Genomic DNA, 18,438 nt, shown 5'->3' with positions numbered 1-18,438 from the left:
GAGAGAGAGTACACAGGCAAGCAGGGGAGAGGCAGAGAGAGAGGGAGAGAGAATCTCAGGCAAGCTCCACGGCTCAGTTTCATGACCGTAAGATCATGGCCAGAGCTGAAATCAAGAGTCAGACACTCGGGCACCTGGGTGGCGCAGTCGGTTAAGCCTCCGACTTCAGCCAGGTCACGATCTCGCGGTCCGTGAGTTCGAGCCCCGCGTCGGGCTCTGGGCTGATGGCTCAGAGCCTGGAGCCTGTTTCCGATTCTGTGTCTCCCTCTCTCTCTGCCCCTGCCCCGTTCATGCTCTGTCTCTCTCTGTCCCAAAAATAAATAAACGTTGAAAAAAAAAAAAAAAGAGTCGGACACTCAACTGATTGAGTCAGCCAGGTGCCCCAGCCTTATGCTTCTCTTAACATACACTCAACAAAAGTGGGTAGAACTAACCTTGAAAGCCACAAGAATTACGTAACTCTTAAACGATCAGAATATTTCTCTCTTTTATTTTGGGAAGGAAAATCCATGCCAGCTAAGCGTCTTCTCCCTTTTCAGTGAGCTCTGCGAACAGAATGTAGAAGTTATACTGACTCCGGAAATAATTGAAGCAGAATTCCCTATCTTGGACCACAAGGACACCAAAAAGGAGAAGTAAGCAGATGATTTATGCTTAGGCAGGGGCAGCCTTCCGATCGAATGTGTCCTATATGAAGTGCATGATTGTCACGTTGTCCGAATCGAAATACCTCAGGCTTAAAAAAGAGAGATTTGCACATATCTTCGTTTATGCACAATTACGTGCCCTCAAATGTGGTTGGTAAGTGGACATTTGAGAACTGAACCCAATTTTTCCATTTGCTTATCATCTCATTTCACAGGTGTGTTTGGGGGGGGGGGGCACCTGTAGCCGCATCTCAGCCCCACCATGTGTTACACGTGAGATCTCCAGCCATGTCCCTTACCTCAGTAACTGAGCTTCGGGTTCCTCGTTTATACCGTGCGGAACATAGTGTCCCTCACAGACGGCGTGAGGATTAAGTGAGACACCAACGAGAGGACGTCTCGCCAGTTGCTTGATGGGAGCTAATATGCTCAGCAAACGTTAATGTTTCCCTTTGCCTCTCCATCAGGGGCCAAAGAGCTAAGCAAACATCGTCATCCCTCAAAACATTAGTTTCGGTGAACAGTTTTGTAATGGAAATAATCTGATATGGTTCATATGGTTTATAAGTTTGAAATTCCAAGTATGCTTTTAAAATGTTTTTCTTTTGGGGCGACTGGGTGGGTCAGTCGGTTGGGCGTCCGACTTCGGCTCAGGTCATGCTCTCACCATGCGCAAGTTCAAGCCCCGAGTTGGGCTTTGTGCTGACGGCTCAGAGCCTGGAGCCTGCTTCAGATTCTGGGTCTCCCTCTCTCTGCCCCTCCCCCGCTCTCTCTCGCTCTCTTTCTCTGTCAAAAATAAATAAACATAAAAATATTGTTTAAAATGTCTTTTTTCTTTTAAAAAATGCCTTTTTGGGGCGCATGGATGGCTCAGTCAGTTAGACATCTGACTCTTGATTTCGGCTCCAGTCACGATCTCACAGTTTGTGGGTTTGAGCCCCATGTCAGGCTCTGTGCTGACAGTGCAGAGCCTGCCTGGGATTCTTTCTCCCTCTCTCTCTGCCTCTCCCCTGCTCTGTCAAATGTGGTTTCTCTCTCTCTCTCTCTCTCTCAATAAATAAATAAACGTTAAAAAATAAAAATAAGGGCTCCTCGGTGGCTCAGTTAAGAGTCTGCCTTCGGCTCAGGTCATGAACTCGCTTCCGTGAGTTCAAGCCCCGCGTTGGGCTCTGTGCTGACAGCTCAGAGCCTGGAACCTGCTTCAGAATCTGCGTCTCCCTCTCTCTCTGCTCCTCTGCTTCCCGTGCTCTGTCTCTCTCTCAAAAATAAAGACAGATTTAAAAAAATAATAATAAAGATAAAAATAAATAATTTAAAAATGCCTTTTTATTATTAAAAAATCAGAAAATACAAAAAATAAAAACAATAATACCACCAGAGACAGTAACTTGTACATTCTGATATACGGTCTTCCAAATATTTACTTATTTAGTATCTGTATTATTCAATATATATAATATGTTAATATATGTTAACATAATTATATTGATTATATACTTATGTTTTAATAACATTTAACATATTATTCATAATGTTTCATCTTCTGCACTTTTATTTATCAATCTACCATAAACATATATTTATAAATATAGGTAGACATTGTATTCCACCATAAGTTATTTAACTGTCTTCTGAGTTGTCAGTGTTTTGCTGTTAGCGATTGTGCTGTAGTAAATTTCCATGCTTACTCCATACTGCATATTGAGAATCACTGTATATAGTCTAATTGTCATTCAGAGTTCCATCAGCAGAGGTCAGGACTGCCCACATTCAAATGCCCTGAATAACATGGAAAACTATCATTTTTCTTTTTTTCTTTAGCAATAGGATAGATTTAAAAAAGACCTTCTCATTGTCTTCATTTTAATTTCTGTGTGTACAAGTGATGTTACATAGTTTCCCAGGCTGATATTATCACCCTATTTTTCTTCTTTAACGAGGGGCTCGCTTTGCCTTTTTTGCCAGAAGCATTTATCTGTTTGTCGTTTATTTCTGTGTCTCTTGTACATTAAGGATAATTACCCTTTCTTAGATACGTTATAAGTTTCTCAGTTTGTCTTGGAACTTTGTTTGGAATGTTTTGGGAGGCCTTGCCTTTTCTTAAAGGAACTAACCCCCACCCCGCCCCCCACATGTCTTAGTATGGGGTTCCTTTGGCCTGTTTGTGATGCTTTCAGAGGCCTACAGAAACCAACACTCCTCGGAAAATTTTTTAGCAGTTTCTAGGAAAAGGAAATTTAAGGTAGAAAAATGTTAAATAGAATTTCAGTGAGCCTGCTTTGGTCAATTACCAATGAAATATCATCTCACACAACACAACATGTCAAACCTCGTGTACCTCAACAAACAGATGCTCTTTGCACTGCATTTGTTTCAGGTTTCAAACAATTGACTGAGGGTTTTAAATAAAACCCTTTTTCTTCTATTATTTTTTTAAGAGACTCTTCTTTTTTTTTTGTTGTTAGTATTTATTTATTTTTGAGAGAGAGAAAGACACAGTGAGAGTGGGGGAGAGGGAGACACAGAATCCAAAGCAGGCTCCAGGCTCTGAGCTGTCAGCACAGCACCCAATGCGGGGCTTGAACTTACAGACCGCGAGATCATGATCTGAGCGGAAGTCGGACATTCAGCCCACTGAGCCACCCAGGCGCCCCTTTTTTTCTATTTTAAAACTTGCCCCTGGACAAATAATGACTTGCCACACGAATGGAGTAATATGTAATACCTCTCTGCTCATGTGCTCTTAAATGTGGTTTTTCACCCTTTATACTACAGAGCAAATGTTGAATGCCACCTGGTTATCAAATTATTATTAAATGAAACAGAAGTTATTACTTTATATATTCACCCAGTGGTATTTTTTTTTACATATTTCAGCTGCTTTACCACAAAAATAAACTAAGAGTGACTTCTAAACATTTCTGCACATCACATTAGCTTCTAATTTTTTTCAAAAAACACAGATGTAGGGGTGAGAGACGTTTTTTCTCTCTCTCTCAAAAATAAATGAATAAACTTGAAAAAAGACCTTAAAAAATACAAGAACATTCGACCCACTTTCAATAGACATATCATGGCATTTTCAATTCACCTATTTTTCTGTTTACATTATTGTATGTACATGTTTTCCCATGGCAAAATTATCAACGTGATCATCATTTTATTGGCTGAAGACTATTCCAACAGGTTGATAGCCCACAGACGGTTTTAGAAAGTTCATTGATTCACAGGTTCTCTTCGGCTCGTATCAAGCATTATCCTGTGCTGTTTTGTCTTCTCTGTCCCTACTTGTTCCTTTCCCTCACCTCTTCAACCTCAGGCAGAAGCTGCCAGCGTCCCCACTGTCACACACACACACACACACACACAACCAGGAGGTAGACAATAAAAAGAACACATCAGTGGTGTATAATTTCCCATAAGGACTGCTATCTGTTTGGTCTCTGGAAAATTCTGTTTTCAGGGATGCAAAGAATCGTGTGTTCTCCCTCAACAGCTGTAATTACCCTGAGAGGTTCTTTGCTGCCCTTGTGGTGATCTCAGCCTGCTCAAGACCCCCCTAAGGGGAATCATGCAAAATGTCCAAGAAACTGTGAGGGTGACTTTAGTTGCTGACACATCATTTGGCACTTCTGAGATTTTCATAGTATCATTCAACCATTAGTATCTTTACTAATAAAGAGAGGGAGACAGACCTATATGTTTAAATTTTTTAATTTTTGGGGCGCCTGGGTGGCGCAGTCGGTTGAGCGTCCGACTTCAGCCAGGTCACGATCTCGCGGTCCGTGAGTTCGAGCCCCGCGTCGGGCTCTGGGCTGATGGCTCAGAGCCTGGAGCCTGTTTCCGATTGTGTGTCTCCCTCTCTCTCTGCCCCTCCCCCGTTCATGCTCTGTCTCTCTCTGTCCCAAAAATAAAATAAACGTTGAAAAAAAAAATTTTAATTTTTAAATTTTTTTATTAGAGAAAGAGCATGAGCAGGGGAGAGGGGCAGAGGGAGCGAGAGAGAGAGAGAGAGACAGAGAGAGAGAATCTCAAGCAGGCTCCACTCTCAGCACAGAACCCAATGTGGGGCTTGATCCCACGACCCTGGGATCATGACCTGAGCCGAATCAAGAGTTGGACACTCAGCCAACTGAGCCACCCAGGCACCGCCCCTAAGATTGATTCCATTAAATGATACCAATTAATATTTTTATGACATGCATCAGGGAACATTTTAATTCTTCATTTTCAGATATTTCTGCTTTCTCAAAACTGCCAGGCATTTGTCAGAACTTTACATTTCACCCTGCTTAGAAAACGTTCCAGAAACACTTGAGTTTATATCGTATTCTCCTGACTAGGCACATCATCTAGCTGAGCTCACCATCCTCAGACATCTGTCCTTTCAACCAAACGCACTTGGGTCATTCCTTGCCAGACATTTGGAAACTTCTACCCAGCAACCCCCTTGCCACGCCCAGCCAAAGTCTGGGCTCCACACCAGCCATCACTTGATCCGGATGCAGAACCCTCCCTCTTGACTCCCCCGCTTCTGGGGCCGTCATCAGAGTCGGAGATACTATGTGTCTGCTTCATTCACAAACGTGAGGAAGCGTCTAACGCTGTCTGAGCATTCAGAAGACATCATACTAAGATGTCTAGGAGTAATTTCTCATTTCACCTCGACGGTATTGGGAGGTGGGAATTCCCACTGTCTGTACGTCTGGAAACGGAGCCTGAGTTAGGGAACTTGGCCATGCTAAGAAACGCGTGTAGCTAAGATCGGAAGCCAGGTTTGCATCACTTATCAGCCAAGTGTTTTCACTGGTAACTAAATTATCGCTAAATATAGTTTTTTATATATACATGTAGTTATACATACACATTTATGTACATTGAGATGTGTGTGTACATAATACATATATGCTATCAATCACGTATAAAAACATGTAGAACAAGTCGTCCAGCCTTCACCGAGCTATCCCCGAGCCAGCATAAGGGCGTGGGGGGATGGGAGATGGTGACTGGAGCTGTTACCAAATGCCCTGATGTGTCCTTGTTGGGTGTTTGATATGCAGAGAGGCCAAAGAACAAGCACAGCCAGAGGAGAAGGCGGGAGAAAAGGTGCTGGAGGAGATGAAGCTTCTGCAGAACAAAGCTCTCAACTCGTACCTGATTCTAGGATAAAACCTCCAGGAGGTCAGTTCCTTCCGTTTCCGCCCGTCACCGTCACCGTGGTCCTCTGTGTCCACTTGCATCCCAGCCATCTTTGGAATTAAACTTCCTAGAGGATAAAATCGGAACGTGGACGGTGTATATATTTTTGAGTAATGATCTTTCCTTTCAAAAATAAAATGTCACTGGTGGGATGGCGGTGTCGGAAGCTTCTCGGTGCGAGATTTCGTGCTGGCACAGACTTCCTGAGTAAGTTCTGGGCCACCATGCCGAGACCAAGAGCCGGGGCTATCCTCCGTTCCTGAGAGCCTTTTTGGAGGTGTGGTGCCTGGGGCCGGAGGTAGGAGGGTTCAGAGCAGGGTTGCTTGCTCACCTCCGCTGCCCCTGAGTGTCACAGCCTTGGTGAGGACCCTCGCTCCCCAAGCATCTGTGGGACGGCACGCACTAGCGAGCAGGGGCTGGAAAACGGAGGGGACACAGTGAGCCACCCAAGCGTGCAGACTGGTTTGGAAGCAACTGGAAACTATCCCTCTGGAAACGCTAAGAAACACCTGAGGCAAAAGGTCACTGCCAAGGGGTCGGGAGGCTCTGTTGAACCCATCAGCGAAAACCTTTGGATTGTGTGGGTCTTTGGTTTTGCTTGTGTTTGTTAACATGACGCCATTCATTTGCAGAAGCTGGTAAGACTGATGACATTTGGGTTATAACAACCCATCATTATCCAAGTATATTTGGATGTATTCCCTACATTCCTCTTTCTGTGCGAAGCTGTTATCAGACTCTATGTACCGTTTTAAAAGAGCTCTTCATTAGCTCATTGATTCTGACATTTGTTCTGGGATTTGTCTTTCCATCATGAAACCAAAACTCTTTAGGGGCAGGACCTACAGTGTGTTTGAGGCAATTCGCATACGTTAGACAATTAAATGTTGTCAATGACTATTTCCTTCCTGTCAGTATAATAGGTACACAAGTGAGCTTGGGTCTGTGAAGCCATTTCTTTAGTGTTCTTAAAAAAAATATTTTTTTTAATGTTTATTTATTTTTGAGAGAGAGAGACAGAGCACAAATGGGGGAGGGACAGAGAGAGAGGGAGACACAATCCGAAGCAGGCTCCAGGCTCCGAGCTGTCAGCAGAGAGCCTGCCTGACGCGGGGCTCGAACCCACCAGCCATGAGGTCATGACCTGAGCCCAAGTCGGACGCTCAACCACCTGGGCCCCCCAGGCGCCCCCTTTAGTATTCTTAAAGGCTAACCCAGCCCACGTGCAAGACAGAACTTCGCATCACTCATTTATGCAACCAAGTCCCTCTGGGGAATGTCCCAGAGAGAGGGAGACACCAACAGCACTAGGCAGAGGCCACGGCCCCTCCTCAGAACTGGGGTTACCAGATACAACGGCGCCCACTTGAAATTGAATTTCAGATACCAACAAATAATATTTTACTGTACGTATGTCCCAATAGGGCATACACTTTCTGGGACATATTACGCTAAAAAAAAAAATTCATTGTTTCTCTGAAATTCATATTTAACTGGGCATCCTACATTTTTATTTGCTGAATCCGCCGACCCCATTCAACACCCAGCAGCCTCGTGAGAGATCCCGGGTGAATGAAAGATGGGATGGCTGAACGACACAGAGTCAGTGGTTAACATGGGAGTCGCATGTAAGGCAGGGGACAGGCTTTCCGAACAAGAACACCGGTTCCTTTTCCCTGGCGTCCCCCATGTGTCAGGCCCTGTGCTGGCCCATAAGGGGGGACTGCTCTTTGAGTCCTCACACCCTCCCGCACAGAGAAGCCCAAAGGTCCCAGAAGCCAGGTGACGCTTCAAGCTGGTGACGACCCACAAGGCCTGTGTCACTACGAGGTCGGGCAGAATCAGAGAGGGACTCTTCAGGCAGCTAGAACTCCAGCTGGGTCACCTGTGCTGGGCAAGAGGGGCAGTCGGAGATGGGGACACTGCCTGCCTCTGCCCGAGGACACCAGACTCTTCATTCCCGAGTCTCACGCAACAGGCTCTGTTTTCCTTCTCTACCACCGCCACCTCCTGCCCCTTTTTAAAAAAAATTTTTTTAACGTTTATTTATTTTTGAGACAGAGAGAGACAGAGCATGAACGGGGGGAGGGGCAGAGAGAGAGGGAGACACAGAATCTGAAGCAGGCTCCAGGCTCTGAGCCATCAGCCCAGAGCCCGACGCGGGGCTCGAACTCACGGACCACGAGATCGTGACCTGAGCTGAAGTCGGACGCTTAACCTTCGGAGCCACCCAGACTCCCCAACTGCCCCTTTTTTAAGCTACCCGTTTGTCCTGCCTCATCAGCTTCAAGGATAAAATGAGGTCACAGTACTTGGACTAATCAGAGTTCACAATTTATATCTCCCTTCCCACCTAAAATGTCACACTCCCTTTCCAGGATAAGTGGAAGCACCCTGGGGAGTCCCGCTCAGCCCAAGAGGCTGGTCCTGATGACCTCTGAGGAGCCTGGACCTTTGGCTGCCCAGCTCGGGGGTCTCTGCAGGCTGGTGTCGGATGGATGCCCATCTGCTGTGGGGACACAGGCTCATGCCACCGTTGCTGGCCAGGCAGTGGTTCTCTGGGTGGAGAAGGGAAGAGTGGCCTGGAAGAGGGCACGCGTGTGCACGCACCCCCTGCCCACACACACAGAGATGTACACGGGTAGGCACACAATTCAGAAGAGTTGCTGAGTGCCGTCTAGGAGCTGGGCCTTGCTGGGCCCATCAAGGGATGTAACCCCGAGCTTACCCCGTGGCAAAGGGCACAAGTCATCAACAAAAGCCAGATTTTACATATTCACTATAAAGCCAGGGCTGGAGAAGTGCTACAAAGGAAGACTGACGTTTGGCCACCGGGAGAGGGAGTGGCCCAAGAGCTGCCCGGAGGACTTGTCATGGAACAGAGACCTGACTGTAGGAAGGCGCAAGCCGGCTGTCATTTGGGGACAGACACTTCCAGGTACTTGGGACGCCGCATTCAGAGGCCCTCAGAGGAAGTGTGCTTGGCCTGCTGGAGGACCAGGGACAAGGCTCAGATAGCTAGAACAGTGGGGGCTGCAGGGAAAGGGACAGGGAAAGAACACAGATGTGGCCAGGAAGCTGGTCACATGGGATCTTGAAGCTAGGGCATGGACTTTGGATTTGGAGTTTCATCCTAGGTCACGGAGTCCTTGGAGAGTTTTGAGCAGGGGAGTAACAGGAGCCATGTTCTGTTTTAAACACACTTTACCGGGTGGCTCAGTCGGTTAAGCGTCCAATTCGTGGTTTTGAGCCCCACGTCCGGTTCGGTGCTGACAGCGCAGAGCCTGCCTGGCATTGCCCCTTTCCCCCTCTCTCTGCCCTTCGCTGTGCTCTTTCTCTCTCTCAGAATAAATGAATAAACTTAAAAAAACACAAAAATAGGGGCGCCTGGGTGGCTCAGTCGGTTAAGCGGCCGACTTCAGCTCAGGTCACGATCTCGCGGTCCGTGAGTTCGAGCCCCGCGTTGGGCTCTGGGCTGATGGCTCAGAGCCTGGAGCCTGCTTCCGATTCTGTGTCTCCCTCTCTCTCTCTGCCCCTCCCCCGTTCATGCTCTGTCTCTCTCTGTCTCAAAAATAAATAAACGTTAATAAAAAAAATAAATTAAAAAAAAAACACACAAAAATAAACACACTTTACGGGCCTGCTTGGAGAACTAGCCATAGGGGGTGGGGGCGCAAAGACCACCATGAGAGGAAGCCGGCACCAGTCTGTCCCAGTCAGAACTGCTGTCTGGCACCAGGGCCTTTTTTTTGAAGGTGAGCTGGTCGGGGTGGGGCTCATCTCAGGGTCAGGCATCTTGTTACACCAACAAAGGACAACCAATGTGGGGGCTCCTGCTGGAGCCATGGAAAATAGGTGGGAAGGGGAAACTCTGGGACACATCTCCCCTGCCTGCTGCCCTAAGCCAAGTGTCTGCAGGGTAAGGGCCATGCTCTAGGGCTCGGACACGGGGTGGACAGTTGGCCAGGTTTTATTCTGGGAAATGATACACCTGCTCTTCTTGGATTGAGAGACCTCCACCCGGTTGTGCGTCAGAAGCACTTGATCAGCACTTCGTAAGAAAGGACGCCTGAGCCATAGCTCAGACCCAGCTCGGACCAGCTGGGGTAGGACTCCAGCAACAACAGGTGTTTTCTGGCTTGCTTTTCTTTTGTTTTGTTTTAAAACGTGTTATTTATTTTTGAGAGAGAGCATGAGCAGGAGTGAGGGAGGGACAGAGAGAGAGGAGAACAGAGGATCTGAAGCCGGCTCTGCGCTGACCGAAGTGAGCCCGATGCGGGGCTCGAACTCACAAACCGTGACTGAGATCACGACCTGAGCCAAACTCGGTCGCTTAGCCAACTGAGCCACCCAGGCGCCCCAAGAAACATATCTTTTAACTAGATTATATTGCTTGGGTTCTTTTTGTCGTTAGTGTTATAGAGTCCAATTAAAATACAGTTTTCCAAAGTTAGTTCTTTCTTTTTCTTCTCTGCTTCTACCACTGTGGTTGTGCCGTGCATTTGGGATACAGTTAGGCCCATGTGTTACTGTTTATCTTCCATCTCTGGGTTTAATTATTTGCTCATATTTGGGGTGGGCGGGGGGAGGGGTTGGTTTGTGGAGCATTACCACGGTTCTGAGAGCCGGAGCTCCACAAAAAGACTCAGGGGAAGGTCTCTCCCTCCTCCTCATACGCACCCTGTAGGTAACCAGTCCCTTTGGTTTGTGGTTTATCCTCTGAATCGTTAGTTTTCGTAAATCTCTCACGGGCTGGTCTTGAGATCCATATCCCGCCTCCACCTTCGCTCAGAAGTTCCCTAGACACAGCCCACGCGTGCACACCCCGCACCTGTGCCCTTACTGTTCCTAAGGTTCCACCACCTTCCTGCCTCCTGTTCCCAGGTCAGGCTTCCCTCGGCCCCTGGTTCTGCAGGACCGCACTACCTCGAAGGCAGGGACTAGGTCTGTCATCTCTGGGTACCTGGTACTCGTACCTCCACTACTGAGGAAGGTGGCGGGGCATCGTTGCCTGTTAAGGGAATTGCTTCCCTCGACGTCCACATTCAACACCACTTTGTCTACTTTGCTTCCTTCAGCACACCCAGCCCACCATTAGTGAGCCCCTGGCTGACTCCACCCGCCCCTTCCCCCTTTCTTCCTGGGTGCCCAGCATTATATTATTTGTGCGAACTTTCCTGCTCAGGGCTTGTTCCAAGGGCTTGGAACCTGGGCTCATGTCAGTGCATGTGTTTACATCCAGCTCTGTTGCCCCACATAAACAAGGGCCAACTTCTTTTGTTTCTCTGCTTGCCTTCCAAACGCGTCCTATGGCTATGGACCCTCTGAAAGAATGGGACTGTGTCGGGGATCTGGTGCCACCTGCTGGATGCCACAAGAAAGGCCTCATCTGCCTCCCAAGTACACCGTAGCCTCGGATTTCCCCCATGAAACAAACCAGCTTCCAAAGAGGGACTATGGTCTGTGCTTTTCTTCCTTCTTTTCAGACCACCCTTAGATGAGAAAAGGCAAGGAACCCTTATACGTGTTGTCTTCCACAATCAATCCCGTAGAGAAAGTTTCTTCAGTGGAATCATTGACCACGTGAAGTTTGGGGGCTTCCTATGGAATCAGTCAGCCAGGTTCTCTAGGGATCGTGGATATAGTCAAAGGGTAGATGAGGAGCTCAGGGTTAAGCAGCGGTCTCTGAAGACCCGCTAGCTCCTTCCCGCTTGCATTTACTCAGATTATCCCCTCTCCTTCTCTCTAAAGTCCAAGAGCTGTGAAACCAAAGGACCTCAAGATAATTCACTACCGTTGCTTCATTTTACAAGTAATTATAACTGCTTCCTTGTTGAAGACTTTCAGTTTGTGAAGTATTTTCTCAATGATCCTTACAATGTGCTGAGACACACAGACTGGCTGTTATTATCGTGATATAAGTGGGGAAACTGAGGCCCAGAGAGGTTCGTGGACTTGCCCAGTTAACAGAACAGCCAGGTTTGGGCAGAACCCAGGCTGCCTGATTCTGTATCCACTCTTCCCTCTACCACATGAAAGTCAATGGAAATTTTACTGCTTTATATTTCTTTACTTTTATTAAAAAAAAATTTTTTTTTAACGTTTATTTATTTTTGAGACAGAGAGAGCCAGAGCATGAACAGGGGAGGGGCAGAGAGAGAGGGAGACACAGAATCCGAAACAGGCTCCAGGCTCTGAGCGGTCAGCACAGAGCCTGACGCGGGGCTCGAACTCACGGACCGTGAGATCATGACCTGGGCCGAAGTCGGACGCTTAACCCACCGAGCCACCCAGGCTTCCCTCTTTACTTTTAATTTAAAATCTCAGCTTCTGGGTTTCTACGTGTCACAGAATAATACTTACATTTTACTTAATTATTTGTTCTTTAAAATATGTAACGTAGAAAAAGCACGAATTAGCAAATCTCCTAGCTCTAAAATCGATCAGTTTGGATCTAAAGAAATCAGATAGTATGTTACCCCACGAGGGCACTGGCCAAATTTATGTGTCCCCAGCACACAGCAAGAGGTTTGGCACAATATAGGCTCTCAATAAATGTTTGTTGAATCAAAGAATATGAAAGAAATATGAAAACTATGTGTCTAATATCCATTTACATTTTCATGAACGTGTATGTTTATGGAGAATATTTGTTATAGGAGAAATAGGAGCTGAAGGTAATAAATGAATTCTGAATCCCTGGTAAATAAGGGTGTACTCTCAGCAAATACAGCAAGTTTATGCAATCTCCTTGCCTTTTATTAAACAGGGAAATAACAAAAATAACTTTACGGGATGGCCGTGGAGTTAAGTGAGACGATATGGCAGCACATTACACAATAGATATTAGCTGTTATGAGCGTCTCACTGTTTATTTGTTGAGGGAGTGAAGCTGACTCCTTACCTGCCGCCCCACCTTCCGCAATTCCCCTTGCCACCCTCTACCATCTGTCTCCCATGCTCCAATGGCTAAGCTGAGAACTGCACACGAGAGAGAACCTTCCAGAAGGTGTGGGGATGAAACATTGCCCTAAAGAACACGGAGTCTCTCTCTTCAAGCAGGGTTTGGGAACAGGAGTGCACGTAAATGCTGAAGATTGGGAATGGAACGGTCGGGATGTGGGCCTCTTTGAAGGTGGGAATGGACTGATCGACTCAGTGGTCTCTCATGTCCCTTCCAAAGATGGAGGACTTCATCTTGGGTCTCTGTCCAGACCTCGCCAACTTCATCTTGGGTCTCTGTCCAGACCTCGCCGCCTTCCCCTTCCCAGTCACATCACAGGCCATTCCCCCTTTGCCCAGCAGATGGCATCATGGAGAGAGGTTCATTATGAAGGCAAGGAGAACTACCTCTCCTAGAGGACATCCAGAAGAGCCTTTTATCCAGGGGGCAGCCACTTACTTCCAGGGTAGAGAGCCCATAGCACCCCTCCCGCTCCTTTTTAAATTTTTTTTATTTTTTTAATAGCGTTGATATTTTTGAGAGAGAAAGCACAGTGGGGGAGGGGCAGGGGGAGAGGGAGGGAGAGAATTCCAAGCAGGCCCCATGCTCAGCGACCATGAGATCATGACCTGAGCTGAAATCATGAGTCAGATCCTCCTCAACCAACTGAGCCACCCAGGAGCCCTTCCCCTTCCTTCTCACAGTGGATTCAATCAGAGCGAGCAAGCACCTTACCCAAAGGTTTTTGGTCTATGGGAGATGGGGACCAATAGTCTGTCATTAAAAGATAGAGGGGCACCCGGGTAGCTCAGTTGGTTAAGCATCTGACTTCAGCTCAGGTCATGATCTCGCATCCGTGGGTTCAAGTCTTGCGTTGGGCTCTGTGCTGACAGCTCAGAGCCTGGAGCCTGCTTCGGATTCTGTGTCTCCCTCTCTCTCTGCCCCTCCCGTTTGTGCTCTGTCTCTCAAAAATAAATAAAATGTTAAAAAAAATGTTTTTTTTAAAAAAAGGTAGACTGAGCTAATCTGATCCCTTCTCTCAGGAATTTGAACCAGGAAGTTCAAAAGAGATTGGGTAACTGGGGCACCTGGGTGGCTCAGTTGGTTAAATGTCCACCTTCAGCTCGGGTCATGATCTCATGGTTTGTGAGGTTGAGCCCTGCATTGTGCTTTCTGCTGTCAGCACAGAGCCCGCTTTAGATCCTCTGTGCCCCCCTTTCTCTCTGCACCCCCCCACACTCTCATGCTCTCTCTCTCTCTCTCTCTAAAATAAATAAACATTAAAAGAGAGAGAGAGAGAGAGAGAGAGAGATTGAGCAACCTGGTAACAGGGACAGAAGCTGGATGGTTATGAAACAGAGAAGTTATGTGGGGCAGCTATGATAGGCCCTGAGCAGCTGAAGTTAGGAAGCAGTGAAGAAGCAGGTTTCTTGGTTTGGTAAACACAAGAAATAAAGCAGATGCACCAAGATGCACCAAGAGACAAGAGGCAAGTCAGGATGGAACCCAAGCATGCCTCTCCCTGAGCTGCCCCAATCTCAGGTAGCCCAGTACTGGGACCCCACCCTGTAACAAGCCCTCTCTTTCTTCAGAAGCTTAAGAGAATCTACTCCCTAACACCAAAGAGGCTAATCCGATCTCGAGACTCGGCCAAGGCATGGGCACAGAGGTCTGGTGTCACATTCTCCAATAGCAGTGGCTTAAAAAAAAAACGTTTCATTTCAGATACTGTTTGCAGGAAGTGTGTTAAAGCCATTGTGAGAAGACTTTAGAGAAAGCAATGCAAAAGAAAGACCTTGAGATGTATAGAGAAGGTTGCCAGATGATGCTTACTCCCCCAGTAACCAACAGTGCAAGCCCGTACACACACACACACACACACACACACACACACCCTGCCTGGGGTCCAGCTATCAATATCTCAACAACTAGATACCTGCAAAAGGTAGAGCCCTTTTTTATGTGCTTACTGTCCCTGAAGGTGGAAGTTGACCGGGGTGGAGGCTGAAGCCAAGGACAGGCTACTCTTCAAGGTCCCCAATGCCTGGAGCTCCAAGCTGGCCATCCTGGGGGCACCAATGGCTTCTGCTGCTCCTCCTCCCACTGTGACATTCCAGAAGCTCTTGCCTCTGCTTCAGGCTGATGCATCTACCTCCAATGGCAAGCCTGAACAACGAAGCCCCGAGCCTCTCCTACAACTTCCAGCGAATTACTCTGGACCTTTAAATGGTTTACCCACCTTGCCCTAGATTCAAAGTCTAGAGTACTTACCAAGGCCAATCTCATCTTGACTCAGTGTTTACCTCCACCATCACCACCAACCAAGCTAGATTCGCAGAGGGGCTAATAGAAGGCAACAGGAACTTGGTCACTATAACATCAGCTGTTCACATTACGACCCACCAGGAAGACCACTGGTGAGCAGTCGTGTAGGCAAACATCTTTGTTTCTCTTTCCATCCTTCCTACCAAAAGAGGAAGCCCCAGGAGCTATGGGAACGAAAGCAGACCGTACTTCCACGCTCCAAGCTGTTGGAGATAGAAGTCTGGTCTACACTGGGGGTGGCGTGCTGACATGGTAGGGGCAGCCTTGTGTCAAATACGGGACTGAAGTTTTAAAACACACAATGAAACCGAGTCTTCACCAAAAGGATACTGTCTTAGTAACGGACATTGACCGACAAACTATAGGTTTGGACTGTGTATCATTAAGGGAGCCCACCAGTAGGCAGGAAAGCACATGTTTAAATACAGTTGGTAGTAATTACCGGAACAATAAAGTCATTTCGTCTATGCCTCAATGAGCTAATATTACTCAATCAAACTATCCACACTATAGTCACCACCCCAAGTCCCAGCTTGTGACTCAGAGAGGAATGATAGTCAGTGGACACATGGGATCATGAAAGTGGAAGGGAGGGTGCTCAGTGCAGCCTAAGGAGAGGGATACAGGATCTAATTTGGTCTCTGCGGGTCAGAATTACAATATACAGCTTGGCGTGTTAAAGTTAGAAAAACAGCGTTGTATTATTGTGGCAATAAGGGAAGCTGGTATCTCTGGAAAAAATCTTTTATACTAAAGCATGATTTGTTTAAGTTCTCAGTTAAGTTGGAGTTGAAAATAATATGATTCCATGATGTTTTTCTTTTTTGTTGTTATTGGGGGGGGGATTTTTCTGTTTGTTTGTTTTTTATTTTTGAGAGAGAGAGAGCACGCACACCCATGCAACTGGGGGAGAGGCAGAGAATCTTTTTTTTTTTAATGTTTTATTTATTTTTGACAGAGAGCGAGAGAGACAGAGCATGAGTGGGGGAGGGTCAGAGAGAGAAGGAGACACAGAATCCGAAGCAGGCTCCAGGCTCTGAGCCGTCAGCACAGAGCCCGACGCGGGGCTCAAACTCACAGACCGCGAGATCGTGACCTGAGCTGAAGTCGGACGCTCAACCGACTGAGCCCCGAGGCGCCCCAAGAGGCAGAGAATCTTAAGCAGGCCTCATGCCCACCAGAGAGCTGAACTCGGGGCTCAAACTCATGACCGCGACATTATGACCTGGGCGGAAATCAAGAGTCGGACGCTTAAACGACTGAGCCACCCAGGCGCCCCTTCCATGATATTTTTTCTGGGTCTGCCTCTAAAATAGTCTGCTATGCTGTAGCCCACCCCCAATATCGAGTAGAGCAGTCTAACCTGTGCCCGAAGCACCTAGATTCTAGTCTTTACAGTTCCCCAGCAAGAACCAAGGAGCCTTGGAAAGTTTTCTGATTCTATATCTGGAGCAAGGATCATTCAGATGGGTGTGGGGTATCACTCTGTTGCCAGAAACAAAGTATGCCTCCAAAGTGTTCCAATGCAATTTAAAGGATAAAAGAGCCAGTTGAAAGGGCTCCCACTGAGCAAATTGTGACAATTAGAAAGACAGCAATAGTTCTCTGCACAACCCTATGAGGCATACTGAAAAAAGAAAAAGAAAAAAAGGCAGGTACAACTTTTTAATGATGTTTACAGTATGTTGACAAAGGCAAAACGATGTATATACTATATTCAGGTTTTGAATATGACATCAAAACTTGATCATTGCAAATCAAACAGCTAAAAGATGGATTGCAATCTTGGCAGGGGATTCAGCATCGCATCAATTCTCCTCAGGCAATGAAAAATTGTGGAAGATTTACTGTTAAAAAAAAAAAAACCCACAGAGGTTTGGGAAGTCCAATTATCCCCACCGATACTCAACCTAATAAACGAACTCATGATGAATCACCCCGGAAATCATTCTGGACCCGTCCTGGGCAAGAACATACCACTGAAAGTTTGACCCAGAGCACTGCAGCGTGAAGTGACTTGAGAGGATGGTTCTGGACACCTGGGTTGGGAGACGATATTTGTGATGTCAGGATGAATAAAGAAATTTACCTGAATTGGTACCTGGGTGCCGGTTAGGTTATCTGTAATAAGGAGTTTCATTCCACTGTTTGAAAGATTTTGCTTACTGGATTTGAAAGGCTGCAGTCTGAGGAGAGTGTATTTAAAAGAATCAGCTCAATTAAATTTGAAAGTATGGTTGGAAATGTCTAAGGGAATTTGATCAATTAAGTACAGGAAGGATGTGATATAATTAAGGAAGATTTAATCTGTAAAGCCCATACTTAATTAAAAGGTAATCACAGAACAAGTAGAAAAAAATTCTTATTTTATTTTAAAAAAATACTAGATTTCTTACTAAGATTATATTTGTAAATTGAGGTTCTCGGCTTAGAAGACATGGGATATTGGAGCTTGCTATTTAAAATTTTTTTTTACATTTATTTATTTTTGAGACAGAGAGAGACAGAGCATGAACAGGGGAGGGTCAGAGAGGGAGGGAGACACAGAATCTGAAACAGGCTCCAGGCTCTGAGCTGTCAGCACAGAGCCTGACACGGGGCTCGAACTCACGGACCGCGAGATCATGACCTGAGCCAAAGTTGGACGCTCAACCGACTGAGCCACCCAGGCACCCCTGGAGCTTGCTATTTTAATCAACTAAATAATAATCAAAATACAATGAACTTTTAAATATTTCTATCGTGCCCAAAAGCCCCCTCAGAATTTTTTTTTTCAGAATTTTTTTTTAATGAAGAAATAGAAGACCTGAGTAGACCAATAACAAGAAAGGAGATTGAATCAGTGATTTAACATCTCCCCACAAAAGGGGCACCTGGTTGGCTCAGTAGGGTAAGCATCTGACTCTTGGTTTCAGCTCAAGTCATGATCTCACAGTTTGTGAATTCAAGCCGCACATCCAGCTCCACACTTGGAATTCTCTCTCTCCCTCTCTCAAAATAAATAAACTTAAAAAAATGAAAATATAAAATCTCCCCACAAAGAAAAGCTCTGGAGCTGATGGTCTCACTGGTCTATTTGGTTTTAAATATTCTACCAAGGGGGTGCCTGGGTGGCTCAATCGATTAAGCTCCTGACTTTGGCTCAGGTCATGATCTTCCAGTTCATGGGTTTGAGCCCCGAGTCAGGCTCTGTGCTGACAGCTCGGAGCCTGGAGCCTGCTTTGGATTCTGTGTCTCCCTCTCTCTCTCTGCCCCTCCCCTGCTCACGCTCTGTCTCTCTTTTAAAGAGATAATACCAATCTTTCTTTCCTCGAATGTTTTCCA

General features: G+C 46.5%; 1 protein-coding gene across 9 annotated transcripts in view; it reads left to right on the top strand.

Moving 5' to 3' along the window:
* The window catches only part of CFAP221 (cilia and flagella associated protein 221), a 106,821-nt gene extending 100,889 nt beyond the window's left edge, over positions 1–5,932 (top strand). For all 9 annotated transcript variants that reach the window (XM_045033667.1, XM_045033673.1, XM_045033674.1 and 6 more), the window contains 2 exons: positions 540–635; positions 5,708–5,932. In XM_045033667.1, the coding sequence (XP_044889602.1) occupies positions 540–635; positions 5,708–5,816 (205 nt within the window). In that variant the 3' untranslated portion in view covers positions 5,817–5,932. The remainder of the gene's footprint in view (positions 1–539; positions 636–5,707) is intronic.
* The last annotated feature ends 12,506 nt before the right edge of the window (positions 5,933–18,438 follow it).

This window comes from Felis catus, chromosome C1 (genome assembly GCF_018350175.1).
Source record: "Felis catus isolate Fca126 chromosome C1, F.catus_Fca126_mat1.0, whole genome shotgun sequence".
Lineage (NCBI taxonomy): Eukaryota > Metazoa > Chordata > Mammalia > Carnivora > Felidae > Felis > Felis catus.
Note: the sequence above shows the minus strand (reverse complement) of the source record. Positions and strands in the feature narration are given on the sequence as shown.